This window comes from Gracilinanus agilis, chromosome 1 (genome assembly GCF_016433145.1).
Source record: "Gracilinanus agilis isolate LMUSP501 chromosome 1, AgileGrace, whole genome shotgun sequence".
Lineage (NCBI taxonomy): Eukaryota > Metazoa > Chordata > Mammalia > Didelphimorphia > Didelphidae > Gracilinanus > Gracilinanus agilis.
The window spans coordinates 87,730,480-87,754,881 of record NC_058130.1 but is presented as its reverse complement, the minus strand read 5'-3'; the positions used below and the strand labels follow the sequence as shown (position 1 = coordinate 87,754,881).

Below are 24,402 nucleotides of genomic sequence, written 5' to 3'. Positions count from 1 at the left end.
TAGGAAGTCAAGTTGCACCAGTAGAGATCGTGATGTCTATGGCAATAGAGATAATGATGATATGCAAAATGTTAAGGAAAATTGAGTCACTGAGGCCTATGGTGATTTGACTAGATGTGGGGAAAATGAGATTTGAGATAAGTAGAATTTAGGCAAAGAAATTAAAGGAAGACTTCTTAGGTAAAGGATGAAAACTATTAAGACTGCAAAGTCTGGAGTGGGTATTGTTTGTACACCACCCGTTCACTTCAGGTAACAATAATACTAGTATGGAAAACTTTGAAATAATTTATTTGGCTAGTGAATATTTCTTCAGGAAATCTGGTCTGGCAAATCTCTGCTTGTTTGTTCTGCTCTTTTTTTTTTTTTAAACTTCAGAATAATTGTCCAAATAGATATGATAATCTTTAGTCAAAGGGGGAGATTAAGACAGTGATGGGCAAACTTTTTAAAGAGGGGGCCAAAGGGAAGGAAATGCTCATCTGTCAGTCTGTTTCTAAGGCAATTCTTTTGAAGTTTCTTTGTAGTGTATCCTACTCATTGTATTCTTCGGATTAGGAATAATGTCCTGCTGCTGGACAGAAAATTTCAGGGGGCCACATCTGGCCGGCAAGCTGTAGTTTGCCCATCACTGTATTAAGAGATAATGGTATCATATGTATATATGTATGTATGTACATCTATATGTAAAGATATTGTTATATAGATAGGGATTGGTATTTAAAAGGGGTGACAAAGGAATACAATAATACAAATCATAACAATGCAACTTGATGAGAATTGATAAAGGGAATGGAAACTACAGATGTGATACTTGGAATAAACTGTCAGTCATAGTTGGTGACAGTGACTATTATCAGTCATTGCTTAAATGTTTTTATTTGATACCTGGAAGGTTTCCGTTGGAGAAAATTAAAGAAAAATCCCATTTCAGTTAGAGTGACAGGTGTTGACAGAAAAATAAAAGTCAATAAAACTTTATAAAATGAAATAAAAGAGAGTGGTAGACACTGAGATCAGGGACAGAATTAGTAGAGGTACTGAGAATACTGTTCCCTGAATCTTCATTTTGGTGCCTCATTACCCCTGGATGACGATGTCATGAACTTATGATCCCATGGGAATGGGAATTCTGAACTCTTTCTTGCTTTCTTTCCTTCCCCTGTAGGTCTGTCCCATTGTATACCATGAGTAGGTAATGCACAGTGAGGACTATTGGGAGCCATGTCAGACGAGTCAATCTCAGGGAGTGATCCAGACTTGGACCCAGACTTGGAGCAGGAGGATATGGAAGAGGAGGAGGAGGAGGAGGAGGAGGCAATGGAGGAGGGCAATGATGGAGATGATGAGGAAGACTTGCTTGATGAGAAAGGTAAGTAGTTGGGGTTTCTGATATTATGCAATCCATCAGTGTCCTTTCAACAGTGATTTTGTGAGAGTAGAGGAGTTCCCTTATTGCATTTTTAAAAGTAGATCTTCTATTCCCAGATTGTTCTAGATATTTTAATTTCTTGTTCTGTTTATTTTAAAAGTCACAGTGAGAGATCACAACAAAATATTTTTAATTATACAGAGGTATAATTAAAGAGGACTTATGCTGCCAGTGCCTCCTGATCAAATGATACTTAGTGATATGATCAGAAAATATCATCATCGCTTTGTGGAACCATAAAGGCATTGTTGGAAGAGCATTTTCTCTCCATTTTGTTGCTTTGTTAATGTCATCTGTCAGTGACCTGGAGGTCAAAGACCACTGAGTAATTCAGGTATTGACAAAACCTAAGAGAAAGGACGTTAAAGAACCAAGAAGTACCCTCTGGGTAGTCCAGGCAAAACTTAAGAAACTGGTTGGTTCCTAAGATGTTATGTGTGAGAGCTAGTGGGGTGGAGAAAATTGCTTATAAGGGGAGACCCAGGAGCCTACTGGGGTCTTTTGGCTGTAGTGTGGAACCTGGAGGAACTCTTGTTTGGTACTCAGCTTCAATCCACCATGGCAGCCAATAGATTGGGGAGCTAAGTATTTATCTACCTCTTCCCTAACTCCCTCTCTTTACTACTACTGCTTTGATTTAATAAAGTTATTAAAGCTACTAGCAGCCACATAATTTAATTTTAATTATTACAGCTTCCTTGTACAATGGAAAGAGCTCCTATGTTAGCAGGAATTAGAAGATTTAGTTATTAATCTTAGTTTTGCTATTAACTTGATTTGTGGCACTGGACAAATCCCTTCCCCACTTTCGGCTTCAGTTTCCTCATCTCTAAAATGAAGTGGTTAGATTAAATGATTTTCCCAAGGCATCTTCTACCTCCAAAAGTCTGATTTCTCTAGATCTTAAACAGTGGGGCCTCAGTTGGGCATTTTGTTTCTTGTAATTTTACTGTCTCATTGTTTCAGTTCTTGAGGCTCATCTATGAGGGGATTAGTCCAAGTGGCAACAGATTTTTTTTTTTTTCTATTTCCATTTTTCCATTTTTTTTCTCCATTTCCTTCATTACAGTTTCTGATGATCTGAATGTTCTTTGATGATCAGCTGTTTTGAAACTTTTTTTCAGCCTTAGTGATGAGACCTTGAATTCTATTTTTTCGCAAGGTGATTGATTATAAGCAAATAGGAGATGACTAATAAATAGGATTGCATGGTCATCATGTCTTTCAAGAGTCCTGGGACCAGTCTACATCCTAGAAGCATTCTATGAGTGGAAGTTGCAGAGAAACTAATTTCAGAAATGGATTTCACTGTGACTTGAGCCAATTGATTCTATTTTTGGACTTCAAATTGTTTAGGAAATGTTTATTCTCACTAGAGATCTTCAATAAGAGGGAGGATGACAGTTTGCTAGGAATGTTGAAAAATTAATTCCTAATCATGTTTAGGTTGGACTTGATGACCATAATATTTAGGCTCTTTCCGGATATTGTGATTTTTTTTTTAAACTTTTTCAATTGATCCTTATATTTATTGCAATTTCAGGCAAAAACATTTTGCCCAGTCATAATGGAACCTTCTAGTAGGCCTGGATGTTTTACTCTATACTTCAGGTGTTGGCTAGAGCAATGCCCATGAAAAACACCTTCAGGCTAGAGGAACATCTCCCCACTCTTCAAATTTGCAGTGACAATGATGTCTTTTAAAAAAGGACTTTGGCTATAAAAATGAATAAGCTGAAAGATCTGAAGAGGCAGAAGGGGAATTGTGATCTGTGTGGAAGATGTGGAAGAGAAAGGAAAGAAGGACACAGGGCATTTGGTACTCAAGTCACCTTTATATAAAAGTGAAAGATTTCTGGATCCTCCCTTCCCTGCCTTCCCTACTCTGCCTCATTCTTGATATATTCCTTCCCAAAATTACTTACTATTTGTTTTGTATATATTCTGTTTGTATATTATTTAATTTCATCCTCCCAAAATCTTGCAAGAGAAATTATTGGCCTTGGAATTGATACTTGGTGTCAATTCTGAGATAGAAAGCAAGGGTTTAAAAAAATGATGAAGGCCTAGACTTGGAAGGATGTGGTATTAAGCAGTGTAAAAATAAATGGGAAACTAAACATAAATGGAGAAAACTATGCAAATAAAGGTTCAAAACTGTTCAGATACTTTTGATAAATATAATCAAAAGTATCTTCAGCGATGAAGTGAAGCTCATATGTGAACTTCTCTTAAGGGCTGTCACAAGGATGCTAAAGAGACTTTTGTTATGAAAAATAAAATATTTATTGAAATATATAAGGATAAAAAAAGTATTTCTAACTCTAAGGTATTCTATTCTAACTCTACCCAAATAAAATTTCCTGCTTCTGCAAGTAACTACTTCTCCTGTTTTCACAGGCTACACTAATCCTTCCAGATCTGACTAAGCCAAATTTTTACTATTCTAAATAAACTAACAATATTATCCTTATAATTCTTAACTTAGCCTCTAAGTTATAAAAAATAACAAAGGCTAGCTGGTTGAATCTCAACAAGAATCAAGTTAGGACTCTAAGCCTTAACAGACTCAGAGTCCAAACCAAAGACCAGGGTTTTCTTTGGTCTTCTCAGAGTTAAATCAATCTATAAAAACAGTGATATAAAGTTACTAGTGTTTCACAAGTTGGAAAAAGGAAACAGGAAGCTCCTTCAGGTCTTTTCCTCAGACATTGAGAGAGAGGCAAAGATGTTACCTCCTCCAGCACAGAGAGAGCCCTGTGTGTGATTCTGCCAACTGCCAGAGATTAACTCTCACTGCCACACCCAGAAAGAGTAACTGTCACAGAAAAACAGTTACAACTGTAAACATTTGAAATTGACACTCTCAGCTCTGCTTTGAACTCCAATTCTTTCTCAAGCCAGATTCTTCACTTCTTATCTATAAACTAATATAACAAGACTTATTTTCTAATGTCATCCTCATAATTCCCCCCCTTCGAGCATATGGAGAGATAAAAAAGTCTATACTTACCAAATCTTTAAAGTCACTTCCTCTGCTACTGTCTTCTGTCTTTGTGCTGTTACTTTGTAGTGTTTGTTTGTAACTATAGTGCGTAATGTTAGAATGGCGCAAAAATCTTGCAGTTCATGTCCATAATCAGTCTGTTTTCCTCTTCTCTATGTATGTTGATTTTTTTTTTTTGCAATGTCTTTGTTATAGTTCAGTTGTCCTTTCTGCTGTTTCTTCTATGTTGTCTTCTCCTTTGTCTCAATCTTGATCTCTCCATTTAATTTCTTCTTCTTGAATCATTTCTTCTTCTGATGTCTTTTTGCCTGTAGCCATATTGTCTAATGTAATCTCTTGTGCTGCTGCTGCTTTTTTCACATGTGAGCAATGCAGCCACAATTTTTTTTCTAATACATGAACAGCTGAAGGTGTTGTCAAAATAATGTGGAAAGGCCCTAACCCATGGGTTCCTATTTTTAGGGTTACATGGGGTTCTGTGCTATTTTTCTGGAGAACAAATAGGCATTACAGGAGCTAACACACTAGGATCAGGAAAACTCAACACTTGTTCCTGTTCCTCAGTCTCTAATTCTTCATTGATTTCTCCTCTACTAATTTGCCATGTTTTTAAAATATCTTTGTCATTTTCATTTGTTCTTATTCCATTGTCCATACTTCCTAGACCATTTTCTCCATATACTAGATCCATATACTAGAATCTGCAGAAGTCCTTGGCACACCTTCATAATGAAGTTACACCTTTTTGCATAACGAGTTTTGGGGGATTCTCACCAGTTACCTGGGAATATTTTGGACGAATACCTGCTTTGATATAATTTTGCATGGAATTCTTGTCTGGGACTTGTGAATTATGGTAGCATCCAGTATCAAGACAATTTGGGTTCTTTGGTCTCCCATACTGGAATGCATTATTAAATCCATTATTGAATCTGTTGTTAAACCCATAATTTCCATATCTATTTTGGCTGAATCCATTAAAGTGATTAAATCTATTGCCTTGGTTTCCCCTGAAGTTTTGTCCAAAGAATTTGTTTCCTAAATCTGCTCTCTCTCATGAGATGACCAAGTCTGTCACAAAGATAACATCTTGGGGTTTGTATTATCTGGGGTTGTAGGTATTTCTGGATTGCTTATAAGTTCTTAGTGCAGCTATTTTTTTCCCCCGCACTTTATTGGATTTCAGTTTTTGTTTAAGCTCTTATTTCTTTGGTTTAAGTTATCAATTATATCATTTTTTCTCATCTGATTGCCTATCTTTTTCATCTTTGAAAACATAATTAGCAATTCCCCGAATTTTGTCAAGACCCCTATCAAACCAATTTGAAAAATTACTCTGAAAATAATTTCAGACTGCAAAGCATGCATTTTTCACAAACTGTCTGTGAATGTGACTTACATTTTCCTCTGTTAAAATATCCAACCCAATCCATTTTTCCTCACAGTCAATAATTCTATCAAGGAAAGCAGAGGGAGTCTCTCCCACTTCCTGCTTTAGGTCCTCAAATTTAGACCAGGTTCTTGGGTGTCTGGAGTTTTGCCTCATAAGTTTCAGTTACTGCCTTCCTGACTGTAGTTACGTCTCTGTACCCCGCAACAGAGTTAACTTCCAAACCAGGATCCTCAGTTGGCCAAACGGCAATTCCGGAGTTATTATTAGTGTCTTCTATAATCTGCTCTTTCTCCCTCTGTCAATAATTCATCCATAAGGATGTCAAATTCCAAATAAGGATTGTAAAGCTTAATTAAGCGCTTGATCTGCTTTACAACTCCCATTGGTTCTTCTTCATATTTTAGAGTATTTTTCTTAAAACTCTCTATATCAGGTTGTGAAAACCTTTTGTGGTACATCAGATTCACTGTACTACACTCTGGGGACACTATGGGTACCTCCCTTAAAGGAAACATATGAGCTGGTGTGCTTTCTAATGCTTCAGATTCCATTTCTAATTTAGTTGCACCCTCTCATTTAGTTACTTTATGTTCTTTAGTTTCTGCTATTGTCCCTTTGGCTTTGAGTAATTTAGTCTCTAGATAATTCACTTTTAATATTAGATCATTTTTTGCAGTAGTTTGTTTGATGCTTTCTTTTAAGTGTTTAAAAACAACCACCAAAGATTCGATCATTATGCAAAAGCATATGAAAAACAATACTAGCACAGGGACATAAGAGATTAGTTCCAGGAGTGTCAATGAGAGTAATGACATTAGAAAGTCACAGGCAAGTAAATTTTGTATATAATCCTGTACAATAGTGAAAATGAGAGAAGCCATATCTAACAGAAAAAAATCTCATGGTGATTTTATGTAGCTAATTCACCAAGTTTTCTGAGAGCACAGAGTCTTTTGGATGGATTTTGGAGCCACCTAGAGTTCAGCTCACTGTTCCTACAGCTCATAGTGAAACTGTCAGTTCTAGTTGCTTCCACAGACACCCTGCTGTGTGTGATAAAGGTTCCAACTGCCCAAGTTGACAATTGGTCCCTTAAAATCAGATTTTCTGGTTCTTTGTTCTATGTAACTCTCCAAAACTGTAAAAAAAAAAAAATATTTATTGAAAATATAAGGATAAAAAAGGATTTCTAACTCTAAGGGATTCTATCTCCACCCAAATAAAACTCCCTGGTTCCATAAGGAACTGCTTTTCCTGTTTTCACAGGCTACACTAATCCTTCCTGATTTGACTAACCCAAATTAGGAGGCTAGTTTTATGGGATCTTATAGTTCATGGAGTTTAGTAACAGGATTGTAAGAGGTGAAATCAAATGATGAGGAGCTTTAAACACCAAACAATAGATTCTCTTTTTGATCCTGTGGCAATATAAAGCAACTGGAATTTATTAAATAAAGGAAGATTTGAGGGGGTATATGTGACATGGTCACACTTGCACTTTAGGAAGATCACTTTGAGTGGAGAATGGGCAAAGGGAGAGACTTGAGGCAAGAAGAAAAACCAGAAGACTATTTCAATAGCCCTGAGTTACAACATTAGTATGGGATGGGTCTTAGATGATGAAAAGGCAAAAAAATAGGAAAAGGATTAGTCATAGAGGTAGGAAAAGTGCCCCAAAAGCAGTCTTGAAAACCTGGGGAAGGGACCATTAACAGTATCAAATGTTTCAGAAGGATCAAGAAAAATTAGAACTGAGAAAAAAGCCATTGTATTTAGTAATAAATCATTGATGACCTTGGAGTGAGCTGTTTCTGGGGGGAGGTGGGAAGGCGGGCGCAGTGCAAACATGGAGGATATGGAGACAGCATTATGTAGCAGTTTTATCTATGAAAGGGAGTAGCAATGTAGGATGATAGATTGAAGGGCTGTTAGAGTCAAAGGAATTTTTTTTTTTAAAAGAATTGGGGAGTTCTGGATATGTTCTTAAACAACAACGAAGAAGCCAGTTGTTAAGGAAAATTTGGAGGGGAATGATGAAAGGAAGTCTTCTGGTGTAAGTAGGGGAGTGTGACATCAAAAGTACCAGCAGTGGTGTTGTTACATACAGGCAAGTCCTCCTAGACTAAAACAAAGAAAGAGAGTATAAGGAATGATTCTGAATTAAGTCGAATTATGATTTTGGGGAAAAGAAGAAGGTCATAACAGATGGCCTAAATTTTGAGAAGTAAGAATGATTCTATAGAAGTTTGAGAATAAGTAAGTTTGAAACTGCCATTGGGAATGGAATAGTTGATTAGAAGATGGCATATAAGGGGACTTAAACTTCTTGATCATAGCCCGTCTATAGTAATGACTGACTCCTGGTTATACATAAACTTATACCTAATAAAGGCAAGTAAAAATGTTTTTGTCTAGAGTATTGCAGATATAATCAAAAGAACTTTTAACTGTGAAGGAAGAGGATAGAGATAAATGTATGTATACATCCCTCAAGCTAGGTCCCATAGAAACTACAATGTTGGACAATAAGAACCCCAGAAGTACATAATATGCAAAATACAAGAATGGCAACAATAACAAAATTACTGCTTCACATGTCTATATACAAAAAGCACATAGGATGACTTAACAAGCAAGATGAATTAGAGACTGTAAGAAAAGGAAGGAAATTCTAACTCCTAAGTATTACTGTCATGGTGGGATGAAATCCATGGATGAAATATGGCTTTGAAAGGTTACACTTCATTCAGAAGAAGCAGGATAAATAAAAGGTAGAAAATGTTAAAAAATTATACTTAGATGATTTCCTAATGCATGTATCTGAGCAGGAAACATGGTAGAGAACATTTGGGAAAAGATCATTAGAGGCAGAAATAGGTCTTATTTTTATCAAAAGTCATACTAATAACTACCTGAATAGAAAAAAGAAATAGGTTAAGGAGTTCAGGAAAAAGGTCTTGAAATCAGGCACAGAGGCATATGGTTGTGATGGGAAACTTCAATTATTTGAACATCTAGAGCTCTTTCAAATAATCTGCTAATAATTATTTAATACCTACTATGTGCCAGGCACTGTGCTAAGTATGGGGCATACAAAAAGAGACAGAAGTCACTCCTTGTCCCCAAAGACCTTATAATCTAATGGCATAGACAACATGCAAATAAATACATACAAAGGAAAACTATATACAAGGGTAATCAAATAATAGAAGGAACCAGAATTGGGAAAGGTTTCATGTTAAAGATCAGATTTTAGTTGGGACTTAAATCTAGAAGGCTAAGATGAGAGATTTCTAGCCATAGGGAAGATCAAGAAAATGCCAGGAGCCAGGAAATAGTCTTTTGTTTATGAAACAGCTCATTTCCTTTGGACAACTGTTAATTTAGTGATCATGCCATCTTATTGCTACTACAGAGATCTTGTAAAGTGTGGGTTTATGATGCATGAACAAGACCACTCGGGTGTTCTCGGAGACAAACTGAGAAAATGTTCACCCAATCTGCTACTGACTCATCCCCTCATTAGTATTTGATCTTACTGTCTCGACAGTCTAGTGCTGTGATGGTGAACCTATGGCATACATGCCAAAGATGGCTCACAGAGGCCTTTCTGTGGTGTTGTAAGATAAATTAATAAGATATTTAGGATTAGTTAGTTGGGAGGCTTAGCAAGCAGGGTGGAGAATTCTAAATGGAATGGGGAAGCAGGAAGTTTTGCTTCTCTCTCTGGGATGGACTCCATGTTGGCTGGGGACAAGTTGTAACTGACCCTCTGGGAAACCTCAGAGGAAGTGAAGTTTGTATCCTGATATCCAGAAGGAGGAAAGTCATCTGCCTGTGGGAGGTTAGGTTGAGACTATAAAACCTAACCTAGGTTGCTGGTCAGCTCAGGTTGGTTTAGCTCCCTGACTTACCCCACTGAAGGAGTACTGGCTGAAGCCTGGGAAAGCTGTATCATTGTTGGATTTTGACAGGACTCAGCAGTGAGGATCCCATTTTCATTCCTGATCTCCATTGTGCCCTGCCTTGCTATAGTCTCTAGCTTAGTGTAGATAAATTCATTCCCTGACCCTGAGGCTTCCCCATAGACTGGTAGAATAGAACCCCTTTCCCTTCTTTAAAATTATAGTTCATTGAATTAAACCCCTGTTTATAAAACCTTTTGTCTGTCTACTCACTTGTTAGTTTCACAGACTCCCTGGCTAGGTGGATCTAGGAGGCCCAACTGCCAAACCCATTCTAAATTGTATTTCCCCAATTTGTTAATCCCAGTCTATTGCCCTGACTTGTCTCTTACTTACTCTTCCTCAGAACCCTGTTAATATTTAATCTAATCCCCCAGTTTCCCCCCATAAGAGTAGGCACACCTAGGCCCCTGGCTTGGCCTGCTAGGAGGTTGGCCCCACCCCCAAATGCAGGATTTGGGGGCATTCTAGCCTCTTGCCACTGTTGCAGGAGCTGAGCTCAGCCCCAAGTGTAGCCCCATCCCCTACCCCACCATGGCCTAGGCTTTGGGGACCTGAGCAGTAGAGATTGTTACTTCCCTGCAAAAGGTATCTTTTTAGTCTTTGTGGACTCTTACTTGGTGAATAGAACTGGTCCTGCTTTTGTAAGCAAAGAATTGATTGGGGCCAGGCCCTCTTGCTTGCACTGACCCTAATTAAAATAACTCCCTGAGCAAATCTAGGGCTGAGCTCCATTCACCAAGCCCTAAGGGAATACAATCAGATCTTCCCTAATCCTTCAATCACATATCTAGCCCAAAGGGTTAGAACCACCTGACAACTCCATGGGAGGGTCCCCATTAAGTCATCCTATCCACCCCCACTGCTATAAAACTGGAAAGGCAGAATACATGGACTTATGTCTCTCCCAATAAATTCTTTATGTTTTGAACTATGCACACTTAGAGCAGAGAATTCCCTAATTTGATTATCAGTGGCTAAAGTGGGTCCCTCAAGTGAAGAAAATTCCAATCCCAGGTCTCCATGCCTCTAAGGCAGTGATTCCCAAAGTAGGAACCACTGCCCCCTGGTGGGTGCTGCAGCGATCCAGGGTGGGTTGTGAATAACTGTAAGGGGGTAGTGATAGTATGTGACAGGGGACGCTAAGTAATATTTTTTCTGGAAAGGGGGCGGTAGGCCAAAACAGTTTGGGAACCACTGCTCTAAGGCCTACCAAATATATGAGGCTTCCAGGAAATTTGCATCTACTCCAATTCTAATGGCTGTTTTTCACTTTGAATATCCAGAGGCCCACTAGTATATAAGTGCTTTGATAAGGGTTGGGTCACTGACCCTTTCCTTTTAATATATTTATGCACTGTGGAGAAATTGCACTGGGAAACCCTGTCACCTCCAGGAATGATGATGTATTCCTCTATTTGTACATACTGGTATTCTCAATGGCCACACCCCTTCACTCAGGGGGTGGGGCATTCAGTTGTGGGTGGGATATGTCACAAAATGTGGGGCAGGCACTGGATGCAGTCTGGGGTGGGTGTATGGGACATGGCATGGAGTTCCTAAAAGTTCCAAAAGATTCCCCATCACCATTCTAATGGATGTGTTCTTGAAATGACCTAGTCATAAAACTTAGTCTCTAATAGGTTTTAGCTTTCCCCTTTACATATAAAATTGGGGAAACCTCTCATAAACTGCTCTTTCAATCTCAGACTAAATTTTTTAGACTTAGCCAGACATTACCGTTAGTAACTGTATAGCTTGTTAACAGTAACAAATAATAAAGAAACATAAATATTAAACAGTGTATCAGCTCTAATGTGGCATGCCATCAAAATCACCTCTATCAAAGGAGAAGGTGCTAACTGGATTTCTTATCAACTGGTTTCTACATGTTTCTAGGCAAAATCTGTTCCTTCTAAAACACTCTGATTTCTTCTTATGATATTGTTTTGTCCAATTCCAATAGACTCATGATGAAAAATACTACTTCCAGAGAGAGAATTACTGAAATTTTAGTACAGATTAAAGTGCTGTTTTTTTTTTAACTTTATTTTTCCTGTGTTTTTTTTTGTTTGTTTGGTTTGCAACTTGGCCAATTTGGAAATACCTTCTACATTATTTTACATATATAATTGATATATTGCTTGCCTTCTTAATGGGCAAAGAGGGAGAATTTGGAACTAAAATTTTCAAAAAAATAAATTCAAAATAAATAAATAATGAAGAAATATTGTTTTCTCAAAAGTAACTTATAGTCCAGTGATGGGCAAAGTTTTTAAAGAGGGGGCCAAATGAAGGGAAATGTTCATCTGTCAGTCTGTTTATAAGGCAAATCTTTTGAAGTTTCATTGTATTGTATCCTACTCATTGTATTAGTCAGATTAGGAATAATGTCTCAGGCCTGATACAACATTTCAGGGGGCCGCATCTGGCCTGCGGGCCATAGTTTGCCCATCACTGTTGTAGACTGATTCACCAATGGCAGTTAACTCTCTTTTCCACAATTGCCCCTCCTTTCTAACAAAAGTCCTCTAAGTTCTCTTTGAGGAGATAAAGTGCACCATTCCATCATGCCATTCTGTCTGGTATTCAACTCCTAGTGAAGAACAGAATCAGATATCATTCCATTGTACGATATAGTATATCCTACTTGGTCTCTAGCCTCCTATAAGAAGTGAAATGCCATTCCAATGAATCAGAAGAGGAACCATTCCATCAGATCTCCAATGTGGTTTCCTGCCTTTGGGGGAAGAAGAGCAACGCAATGCCCTTGGTTTAAATTACTTGCTCCCTTGCCTGAATTGCCTAAGCTCTGAAAAGATGCTATCCTGACATCAAAACCTGTGCAAGTGAAAATCTATGTAAAGTAAACTGCTAGGTGATGTGAGCAACAATATAGCAGAGTAGACATTTTCTTCAATTCCCATGACCTTTGAAACTTCTCCAGAACAGAAATGATATGCCAAAGACAAAGCAACTTTAGATGTTTCCATGGTCTTGAACACCTAGAACCTAAAAGAAGGTTTAAAAAAATCCGGGAACTGACACTCACTGACCCTGTGTTAGGTTTAATTAGTTATTAAGTTATATAGCAATAATTAGACCACAAAGAGATAGATACCAGAGAAAAATCACAATGTTCACTTTAAGGAAGATTAGAATTCTGGAAAGACTATTGGGGAATTCTGGGCACTCTGGAGACTGACTGGAGAGATAGTGGTTGACTTTTCTCTAATTATTAATCTTAACTTTGAACCTAATAAAAACATCTGTAAAGGTGGGCAGAGTTTTTGTTGGCTGTCAGAGCTGTCAACTAGAGGGCACTATTTGCTCTTACTGAATCAGCGAGAGTTCTGAGTCAAAGCTTAGAAGAGTCAGAGGAAAGCATTTTGATTTCTAACTGTCCCATTGGTCAGCTAGAGAAGACAATTTGTTACTTTTGTTTTAGATTTTAAGGAGGATGAGAATATTGAAGTTTACATATTAGAATAAGGTTAGATACATAGATTTGGTTTTTAGGTAGAAAGTGGTAGAATAGGTTTTTTTTCTTTTTTATTTTAAACCCTTAACTTCTGTGTATTGGTTCATAGGTGGAAGAGTGATAAGGGTGGGCAGTGGGGGTCAAGTGACTTGCCCAGGGTCACACAGCTGGGAAGTGTCTGAGGCCGGCTTTGAACGTAGGACCTTCTGTTTCTTGGCCTGGCTCTCAATCCACTGAGCTACCCAGCTGCCCCCTAGAATAGGTTTTAAGGAGGTTCACCTTTGGTGAACAAGAAGAAAATCCTTGCAAATTAGTTGATGGGATATATTTAGTAAATCTTAGATTTAGATTGAGTTTTCCTATTTTATCTTTACCTCCTTTTCCTTTCCCTGCCTTTCCTGATAGTAAATAATTAGTAGGCATTGGATTATACTGTGTCTAGCAGCTTTATGCACTGTCTACCACCAAGTGATCCTAACAGGTCAAGTCTATAATCAGCTATCAACAGTAACAAATAACAAGATCAATATCACCTATAACACCTAAACAATACCTCCATCTCCAACACTATCAGCATTGTGGCCACACTAGCAGAACTAAGACTTTGGCTTTCAGACTTTCATAAAAATTCACTCCATGCCTTGGTTTCTCTAATTTGTCTTTCCATTGCTTTAGAGATCCTGGCTCCAAGTTGTGAAATTTTGTTTTAAGTTTTGACAGTCAGTTTGGTGACAGCCCTTTAAGAACAAAAGCATACCAAGTAGTGCAACCTGGAAGTACCAGTGCTGCAAAGCTCTAATCTTCCATTATTGGAGAAAGCAGGCTCTGAATTGCTGGTGCCAGTAGACTGTGAGCTACTTAATGGTAGAGGAAACAAGTTCTGAATTCCTGTTGCTAGCAAACTCTGAATTGCTGATACCAGGCCAGAGAACTGAGGAACAGATGAGTAGGATAGTTCACCAAGACAGAAGAGACTGTGTTTGAGGACCTGTGCAGCATTCCACCCAGCTTGAGGGAAAGAGCACAAATCCCAGCTGGGGCCAAAGTAAGTTAGGGCAGGGACCTAAGCTTCTGAACTCTGAATTTCTCAGTGTGAGGGGGCCTGAGATACTTTTAGATCCATTCCCTCAAGGAAACCACAATCAGAGGGGAGACAATAAGGAAGTAGGTGATAAGGAAAAGAAGAGGAGTTGGAAAATGAAAGTATCAAAGATTTTAGGAAGAAGAAATCTCAAAGATCTTGAACTTAAACAGATAAATCAGTTGGAAAAACTGCAACAGAAGGAAATCTAATAAACAGTAAAAATCTGATAAATCTAGATCTAATAAAAAGGTTCATGCACATATTACTAAATAGTGTAAAAGGAAGGAAAATAATCCATCACTTTTGTGATATTAAAACAAGGTTTAAAAGAGAATCGAGAACTAGAAGAATAAAATTTATGTCCTGCACAGTAAAAATAATGAGTAGAATAGAAAAACTTGAATCTGCAGTGGCAAGCCTCACCAGAGAAACAAACAGAGCAATGGTTTGGGAGTGCAAATACAAAGAAATGAAGGACAACCTAAAAGGATAGACCAAAAATAGAAAAAAATCAAAAGAAAATATGCTTACTCTTCAAGCACAACATTATGGATCCTGAAGATAGGGTACATATAAACAACTGAAGGATCATAGGTCTTCCAGAAGAACTGGACAGGACAAAAAACTCTAATGCTGCTGAAAGTAATAATAGAGAAATGCCCAGAACTTCTGAATATAGAAAAAGAAAGTTGAAAGAATTCATAGATTGCTTCCAGGTTAAACAAACAAACAAACCTAAGGCTATAAACTCTTAAGATCTGTAACAGTTAAATTTAAAATTCAGCTCAGAAATAATAGTTCAACTAGCCACGGGGAGGCAGGCCTTCATATGGGTGGGGAAATTATATTCAAATAAATCAAGGCTGTTCTATACCCACAAGGTAAAGGAGGAGGGAAGGGAATGAAATTATTGGTGTTCATGATGAAGCTCAAGGTGACCCATCCTGCAAATCCGAGCTTAAGCATATAGGGGAAAAAAAGAGGGACGTTCAAGAAGAGTTTGAAGCATTTTATTTTAGACAATGGGGATTAAGTGACTCGCCCAGGGTCACACAGCTGGGAATTGTTTGTGGTCGTATTTGAACCAAGACCTCCTGTCTCTAGGCCTGCCTCTCCATCCAACTGCCCCCTGAAGCATTTTAGAAAGAAATAGAACAGAAGAGATTATTTGCTTCTGGAATATCCCAAACAAGAGAATTTCAAGAGAAATAAGTGTAGACAACAACAGCAATAGGGTAAAAATGGGACTAATAAAAGACTTCTTTCTGAACACTATTCACATCAGAGAAAGAGCTGTGGAAGTAAAAACACAGAAGACAAACAACTGCTTGATCACATAGGTTGATGGGGACATGACTGGGAATGTAGACTCTAAGCAATCACTCTAATGCAAATATTAATACTATGGAAATCGGTCTTCATCAATGACATGTAAAACCCAGTGGAAATACTTGTTGGCTGGGGAGGTTTGGGGGGAGGAGGGGAGGGGAAGAACATGAATCATGTAGCCATGGAAAAATATTGTAAACCAATTAAATAAAAATGAAAAAAAGACTTCTTTCTAAAGGTACAAAAAGAGACAGAAGTAAAGGGAATAATAGTGAAGAGACACACAGGGGACAACATTATGGATAGACTCCCTGCCTGTGGGTATAAGCTTCTTTTGTAGGACTATATTACAACATTAGATGGTAAATGAAAAAGGACAAGTGATCTAGAAAGGATTGAGTCATGTGCCAGGGTCAAATCAAAGACTAGCCATGAGGAGAGGTTAATTTCTTTGGCTTTGGAAGAAAAAGAGCCTAAAGGGTAGTCGATGAGGAGGAAGAAAGATTGAAAAGACAGGGAAAGGAAGAAGGCCTTATGAATGAAGGAAAATGCAACCTTTACATTAGATGAGACTTGCAGGGTAGGTGCCTGAAAAGTCAACTTGTCATGGGAGATAGGGAGGTAAAACCCTTCAGGGCAACCAGCAACTAGGGGAATGGGCATGTATGCAGTGAAAAATATACAAAGGGAGGGTGTGTATGTGTGTGTATGTCTGTATCTGTGTCTGTGTGTGTTGAATAAAAGAGTTTGTAGATCAGTGATTGGTGAAGGGAGAGGGCTCACTCTTGGCTAGTTTCTTTTACCCACAATAATTGGCATTGTTCTGAGAGTGAAGCACAAAAGAAAAGGGGAATTCACGGAATAAATAAATCCCACTGGACTGTGTGTTTTGGAATGGCTCTAAACCCTGGTAGGCTACAATGTGTGTCTGAGGAAGTTGAGGTAGAGAGTCTTAGGAGATGTAGTCTCCATTCCAAAATGCACAGGGCTATGGTAGAAAGTACTCAGAAGGGGCAGGTAGGTTGCTCGGTGGATAGAGCTCCAGTCCTGGAATTAGGAGGACCTGAGTTCAAATATGGCCTCAGTCACTTCCTAGCTTTGTGACTTTGGGCAAGTCACTTAACCCCCACTTGTATAGCCCCTGTGTAGAGGAGAGAAGCTGGAATGAAGGGAGGGAGGGAGGGAGGAAAACGAGGGAATGAACAAATGAGCACACCTAGAGGGCAGAGCCTAGAATGGATACTTTGGAAACTTTTCCTTTTATAAAGAACAGACCAGAAAATTATATAGGTCATGAATCAGAATGAGAGTCTATAGTAAACTGAAAGAGAAGATGGAAAATGAAGAGAGTGAAAGAAATCCTTTTTGGAAAGGAGCAGAAAAATTTTAAAACTCATGAATAGAACCAATTGAAGGGAGGGAAGAGGGAATCCAGGAGAGAGGAGAAAAAATGGGGAAGAAATATATAACCAAAAAGTAGGAGAAAGAAAAAAAGCCATAAATGGAAAAGGGTAAAAAATGAGAAGAGAGAATCAGGGTAGAGGTGAAAAGAGCCAGTTGGAACAAATCCACTTAAAAAAAAAAGATTTAAGTAAAATATTTGAAGGAGCATAATATTGTGTTTACATCAGAAAAGGAGGAAAGTCATAGCTTAAAAAAAGTTTAAAGACGGAGGAAAAAATAAACCTTGTAACTTTAAATGTGAATGGACTCAATAATCCAATAAAGCAAAAAAGAGTAAACTTGGATAAGAAAACAAAATCTTATAAAACTCTACTGCTTAAAAGAAACACATTTATAAAACTAAGACATATACAAAATAAAAGTAAGGGGATAGAAAAAAATCTATTCAAGTGAATCCCTCCCCTCCTCCCAGAATTTCNGACAACAAACCAATATCAGTAATAAATTTACATGCTTCAAATGCCTCAGCATCCAGATTCATAAAGGAAACTTTCTGAGTTTCAAGAGGACAAGTAGTAACACAATAGTTAGTGGAGTCTTCAACATAAGTCTAACAGAAAGATAATGAAACAGAAAAAAAATATGAGGGGCAACTAGATAGCTTAGTGGATTGTGAGAGCCAGGCCTAGAGATGGGAGGTCCTAGGTTCAAATCTGCCCTCAGACACTTCCTAGCTGGGGAAGTCACTTAAACCCCATTGCCTAGCCCTTACCACTCTTCTGCCTTAGAATCCGGTAAGAATTTTTATTTAAAAAAAAAAAAAAAAAAAAAAGGAAAAAATATGGAACAAAAATCTGGAGAAACTAAAGTTAAAAGCTAATGGAGGGGGCAGCTGGGTAGCTCAGTGGATTGAGAGCCAGGCCTAGAGACGGGAGGTCCTAGGTTCAAATCTGGCCTCAGACACTTCCCAGCTGTGTGACCCTGGGCAAGTCACTTGACCCCCATTGCCTACCCTTACCACTCTTCTGCCTTGGAGCCAATACACAGTATTGACTCCAAGATGGAAGGTAAGGGTTTAAAAAAAAAAAAAAAAAAAAGCTAATGGAGGACAGCTAGGTAGCACCATAGAGCATGAGGCCTGGAGTTAGGAGGATCTGGGTTCAAATTTAGCCTCAGTTATACTTCCTTTCTATAAGACTCCGAGCAAATCACTTAACCCTGGTTACTTAGCTTTTGCTGCTCTTCTGTCTTAGAATTGATACTAAGACAGAAGGTAAAAGTTTTAGTAAGGAGGGAAGAGGGGAGGGAGAGAACATGGATCATGTAACTATGGAAAAATACTTAAAAAAAAAAGAAATATATCCATTATAGACAATAATGCAATAAATTGCAAATATATCCATTATAGACAATAATGCAAAAAATTGGTTCAGGTTCTATAAACTAAAGATATAGAACCATTAAATGGAGGCTTAATAATGAAAGATTAAATGGTTCATTGGTTGTTGTTCTTCATATTTGAAGATGACTAAAATAACATCCATGATGATGTCTTTTGACTTGCACATAAATTGTTTTAAGTGAGGCAGGGATGCACAAATTTATCAGCTTTACGCTCTCTTCCAGAGGCATCAAATCTAGCAAAAAGACAAAAGTCAATAAAACTTGTTATGCCTCAGGATGCAATGAATGACCTTGGTTTCTTTGATGTCTAAATAAGCTCTAAGTATTCCACAGTGCCCACTTCTGTCACCTTTATGTCTTTGGACTTTCCACAGAAAGTCTTTATGTGCCTAGGGTAGACCCTGCTCTCATGGATTTGAGGCCTATTGGTTGTACTCAACCTGGTTTAGTTAATCTGATTTAAAAAGAAGAGAGCATAAAATCAATAAAATAGCAAACGTGCAAGGAGAAGTCATAACAAAACTAGAAGAAATAAAAAATTAACATTATGCGCAATTATATGCTAACAAAACTGAAAGCACAAAAGAAATAGAGAAATCTTCAGACTCCTGGACCTGATTAAATCATAGAAGAATTCTATCAGGCTTTTAAAGAACAGTTTGTACTCATACTTTACAAATTATTTTCAGAAAATTGAGAAAGAAAATACCCTACAAGAATCCTTTTATGAGACAAATGAGATAGTTTAATACAAACTGGAGTAAGATAAAGCATTGAAGGAAAACTACATGGCAATATCATTAATGAACATTGATTCAAAATTTTTAAACAAAATCCTGTCAAGCAGCATACAGTGATTTATTCAAGAAATCATTTGTCATGATCAAGTGGGATTTATGCCATAGATGAAAGGATGGTTTAACATTAAAAAACTATCAACATAGTCCTATTAAAAACAATCACTTCCTGAACTCATATGATTATCTTAGTAGATAAGGAAAAATTCATTGACAAAGTATAATACTTATTTATGCTGAAAACTAGAAAATATTGCAGAGAGGGATTTTTTTTAATATATAAAAAGCATCTGTAATGCAAGGCTAGAAACATATGTAATGAGGATTCACTAGAACCTTTTTCAGTAAATATGGGAGGGAAGCACTTTCTCAATTATTATTTGATATAGTTGTAGAAATGCTAACAAAAGCAATACTACAAGAGACAGGAATTAAATGAATAATGTTAGAGAAGATAAAACTCTCCTTCACTGATGGTATGATAGTTTTTATGGGAAATCCTACAGAATCAGCAAAGATACTAAAATTTGAGACAACTTCAAAAATTGCATGCCACAAAATAAATGCTCAAAACCCAACAGTATTTCTAAATAACAATACTAAAACCTTTCCTAAAAATAATAAAAATATATATCTAAAACCATCAACAAGCATCATATTCAATGGGGATAATAAATTAGAAGCCTTCCCAATAAGATCAGGAGTGAAACAAGGATGCCTATTGTCACCTCTATTATTTAACATTGTACTTGAAACACCAGCTCTAGAAATTAGAGAAGAAAAAGAAATTGAAGGTGTCAAAATAGGCAGTGAGGAAAACATCATATGCAATGGGGATAAATTAGAAGCCTTCCCAATAAGATCAGGAGTAAAACAAGGATGCCCATTATCACCTCTATTATTCAACATAGTACTAGAAACACTAGCAGTTGCAATTAGAGAAGAAAAAGAAATTGAAGGTATCAAAATAGGCAATGAGGAGACTAAGCTATCACTCTTTGCAGATGATATGATGGTCTACTTAAAAAATCCTAGAGAATCAACTAAAAAGCTAGTGGAAATAATCAACGACTTTAGCAAAGTGGCAGGATACAAAATACATGCACATAAATCATCAGCATTTCTATATATTTCCAACACATCACAGCAGCAAGAGTTAGAAAGAGAAACACCATTTAAAATCACAGACAATATAAAATACTTAGGAATCTACCAAAACACAGGAATTATACGAACACAACTACAAAACACTAAAGATAAAATAGGTTTATTTGAAACTGAAAAGCTTCAGCACAAACAACATGAATGCATCTAGGATAGGGGTTGGCAACGTATGGCTCTTATTGCAGGAGCCATAAAGTCAATTTTTTTTCAGGTGCTGTTACAGGAGCACGCATTGTGAGCACTATACGGCTCTTGCGAAATTACATTTTAAAAAATGTGATGTTTATGGCTCTCACGGCCAAAAAGATTGCCGACCCCTGATCTAGGATAAGAAAAAAGTCTAGTGGGAAAAATATCTGTATTAAAATTTTCTGATAAGAGTTTGGTATCTATGACAGACAGACAGATGGATGGACACATGCACATTCCTGAATTTGTAATGGTCAAAGGATATAAACAAACAGTTCTGAAAAGAGTAAGAATGTTCCAAGTCATTAATTATAAATGAAATGCAAATTAAAACCTTGGAATTTTACCTGAAATCCTACAAATTGGCAAAAATAACAAAAATGGCAACAGTCAATGTTATATAGAGATTTTAGAGGCGTACTGATTCAATGTTGTTGGAGGTATGAAGTGATTTTGGAAAGCAGTTTGGAATTATGAAAATAGAAGACTATTTATATCCTTTGAACTGGAGATTTCATTACTGGTCTATACCTTAATAAGGAAGCCATTGATAAAACTTCCTCATGTACTCTAATGAATGGATGAGAACATTTTGTTCCAAAGGCCACAAAAACTACTGAAGCAGGTCTAGGCAGGTGTTTAAAACTTCGTTAGACATCAAAGGTCATCCATTGTATCCTACGCTATCCCCAGTGGTCCTGACTTTTTTCTTCGACTGGACTTTGATGACTCTGGAAGAGAGTGAGGATGATAAGTTTGTGCAGCTTTGCTTTATTAAAGTCTAATAAGTCAAGACATCATCCTCTGATGTCATTGGTCCTCTTCAAAACAAAGGACAAACAACACCCATTTAACTATAATAAGATTCTCTTAACTTTGGTTTCATATAACCCACATTTTCTCTGTCTTATTCACAAGGACATTTTGTTAAAATTTTTTTTTCCCTGAAAGTAATTTGTTGTGTATAAGTCTTCCCAACAGTTAACTTTGGATTACAAGTTAGTTAAAACACTACTGATTGGCATCAACTCATAAATAGACTGCAGGCTTCAAAGGAAACAAATGGCAGGTAATCATTAGGCAGGAACAGAATAAAGAAAGGCTGGGGCAGTGTACAGGGAATTGTGGAACTTCAATTGTGATGACAGGTATCAGTGCCCTAGCATGTGTGAGTGCATGACATAAGGATCAAAGTTTCTTGGGCAAGGAAAGGGATAGGCATTAGACTGGGTAGATAGGTAAAAAGACACATTGAAGAGAATTTACAGAAAGCATATAGTGGGATATAAAAGGATTAACAAGCCAGAGTCCTGGAAAAACAGAGAGACTCCAAAGAGGCTATATTAAGGAAGGATCCAGATTGGAAGAGTAATTTATGATGGGAATAATTTATTTTCATGGGAATTCAGCTAACAGTGTTTAGGGTTTTATTCTTAGCTGAGAGTAAGGATAGAATTGCATACTTTGCCTCTGGAGCTTTTTAATCCTCTAGCAACCTCCCACCTCACCCCCTTCCATTGCTGCAACAAACTGCATAGGACCTTGCTCTTTAGCCTATGGTACATAACTACTTTTCTTCTCAACTGTTCTGGGTCAACACAAATTATAATTTATGGTATTGGCTTCCTTTTCATGATTGGATTAGGAAGTCTGGTGCAAATTTGGATCATTGCTCTTTTAGTGATGATGTGTAGAAAATTCAAAAGTAGGAAGAAGTTTGGTCATGTGAAGAAACAGTATTAATGGGTTTAGGAAAGGAAAATTATCTTACAAACCTGCATTAGGCAGTCATAAGAAAACTGATCTAATCTTTCCAAACTTGTTTTTTGCTATTATTCCATTGTTGCCTTTTGGTTTTGCACCAAACATTTCCAGATATACCTCCCCCACACCTATTCCCAACCTCCAGCCCAGTGAGCTTTTCCTTACAATTGTTTAGAAAAATCTTTGAACATAGTTCTTATCAGAAAATATTTGCAACATTCTGTAGTATCTTTTTCCAGAAAAAAAGGTAGAAAGCACATTTTCTAATTTTTTTCTCTTGGGCCAAGAAGAGTCATTTTATTTGCCCAATGACTATCTTTATTGAACATAATAAATGCTAATAATTGAATAGAATGGGATTAAAAGGCCCCATTTTAGTATGATGAAAAAGTATAAATCAGAACCCTAAACTTAGCATTTTTTCCCAATAGATAGAAGCCTTCTCAATACACACAATGGTAGAGCAAGTGTTCCTTCTCTTTACTATTAATTGACACAATTCTAAAAATGCTAGGGTTTAAAATAAGACGAGAAAGAAAAACTTAAACATTGGGAAAGAGCTGATAACATTCTGCCTCTATGCCAATGATATGATAGCTTACTTAAAAATGCTAACCAATCATCAAATAAACTATTTGAAATGATTAATAGCGTCAGTAAAGTAGCAAGATACAAAATAAATGCATAAAAATTGTCAGCATTTTCATGTGAAAATGACACTTCCAGAGAGTAGTGAAACCTACTGACACACTCAAGACATAACATGAATTAATTATAAAACAATTCTTTGTAGCAGGGATTCTTAACCTTTTTTTGTGTCATGGATTCCTTTGGTAGTTTAGTGAAGCTTCTAGACTTTTTCTCAGAATACTGTTTTTAAATAAAAAAAATGCCCAGGATTATAATGAAAACTTAGGATATTAAAATAAGCTGTTAAAACATTTTTTAAAAGTTTACAGATCTGTCCCCCCAGGTTAAGGTCTTTCACTTTATAAAAATGAATGAAGATTTAAATAATTGAAAGAATATTCATTATTCATGCTTGGGCTATGCCAATATAATAAAAATGATCCTACCATAGAAATGACAGATTTACTATCTTACCAAAGTATCCAGGAATTACTTTATAGAAAGTTGGGAAAACATCTTGAGTAAGAACAGTTAAGAATCTTACAGATAATAATGAAAAAAGCAGGAATTTTTTTTAATGCTAAATCTCAAAAGCTACAAAACACTAATCATCAACTATTTATACAAGCAAAAAAATTCAGTTATGAGGGGAATAGTTGGTGGGAAAAACCTTAACAGCAGATTTCTCTGATAAAGGTCTTATACCTAATTATGTTAAGAATTGATGAGTATATAAAGCATGCACCTTTCTTTGATAAATAAATGGCCACAGGATGTGAATGAAAAGATAGTTTTCAAATGAATAAATGCAATCTATCATATAACCATATAAAATGTTCTAAAACACTAATAATTAGAGAAATTAAAACCAAAGCAACTGTAAAGTTCTGCCTAACACCCATTAGATTGGGAAAGATAACAAAAGGTGTAGAAAATAGATGTAGGATTTATTTGAAAACAGCCACATGAATGAATCATTGATGAAGCTATGCATTGATTTAGCTACTTGGAACTGTATTCAAAAAGTTATTTTATATACTTTTTCACCCCTTTGCCAGCTATCAGGTATGTACTATGATGAGACAAAAGGAAAGGGCCCACATATACAAGAATATTTCTCACTGCCCTTTTTTGGTAGCAAAGAACTAGAAACAAAATAGGTAGTTGTCATTAGGGGAATAGATGAACAAATTATATGAATGTAATTATATCCTAAGAAATGAGAAATATGACGTATGCAAAGAAACATGGGAAGAATGATGCAGAGTGAAGTGAATAGAACCAGAATAATTATGTAATTATTACTAATGATGTGAGGTACAACAACTTTGAAAGACTAGAATTCTAATCAAAAGTAGC

At 36.8% G+C, this 24,402-nt stretch overlaps 1 protein-coding gene across 1 annotated transcript in view; it reads left to right on the top strand.

Moving 5' to 3' along the window:
• The first annotated feature begins 1,261 nt into the window (after positions 1-1,261).
• Positions 1,262-24,402, top strand: part of RAD54L2 (RAD54 like 2) — a 103,258-nt gene continuing 80,117 nt past the window's right edge. Inside the window, exon 1 of the mRNA XM_044675723.1 lies at positions 1,262-1,372. Coding sequence (XP_044531658.1) covers positions 1,288-1,372 — 85 coding nt within the window. The 5' untranslated portion in view covers positions 1,262-1,287. The remainder of the gene's footprint in view (positions 1,373-24,402) is intronic.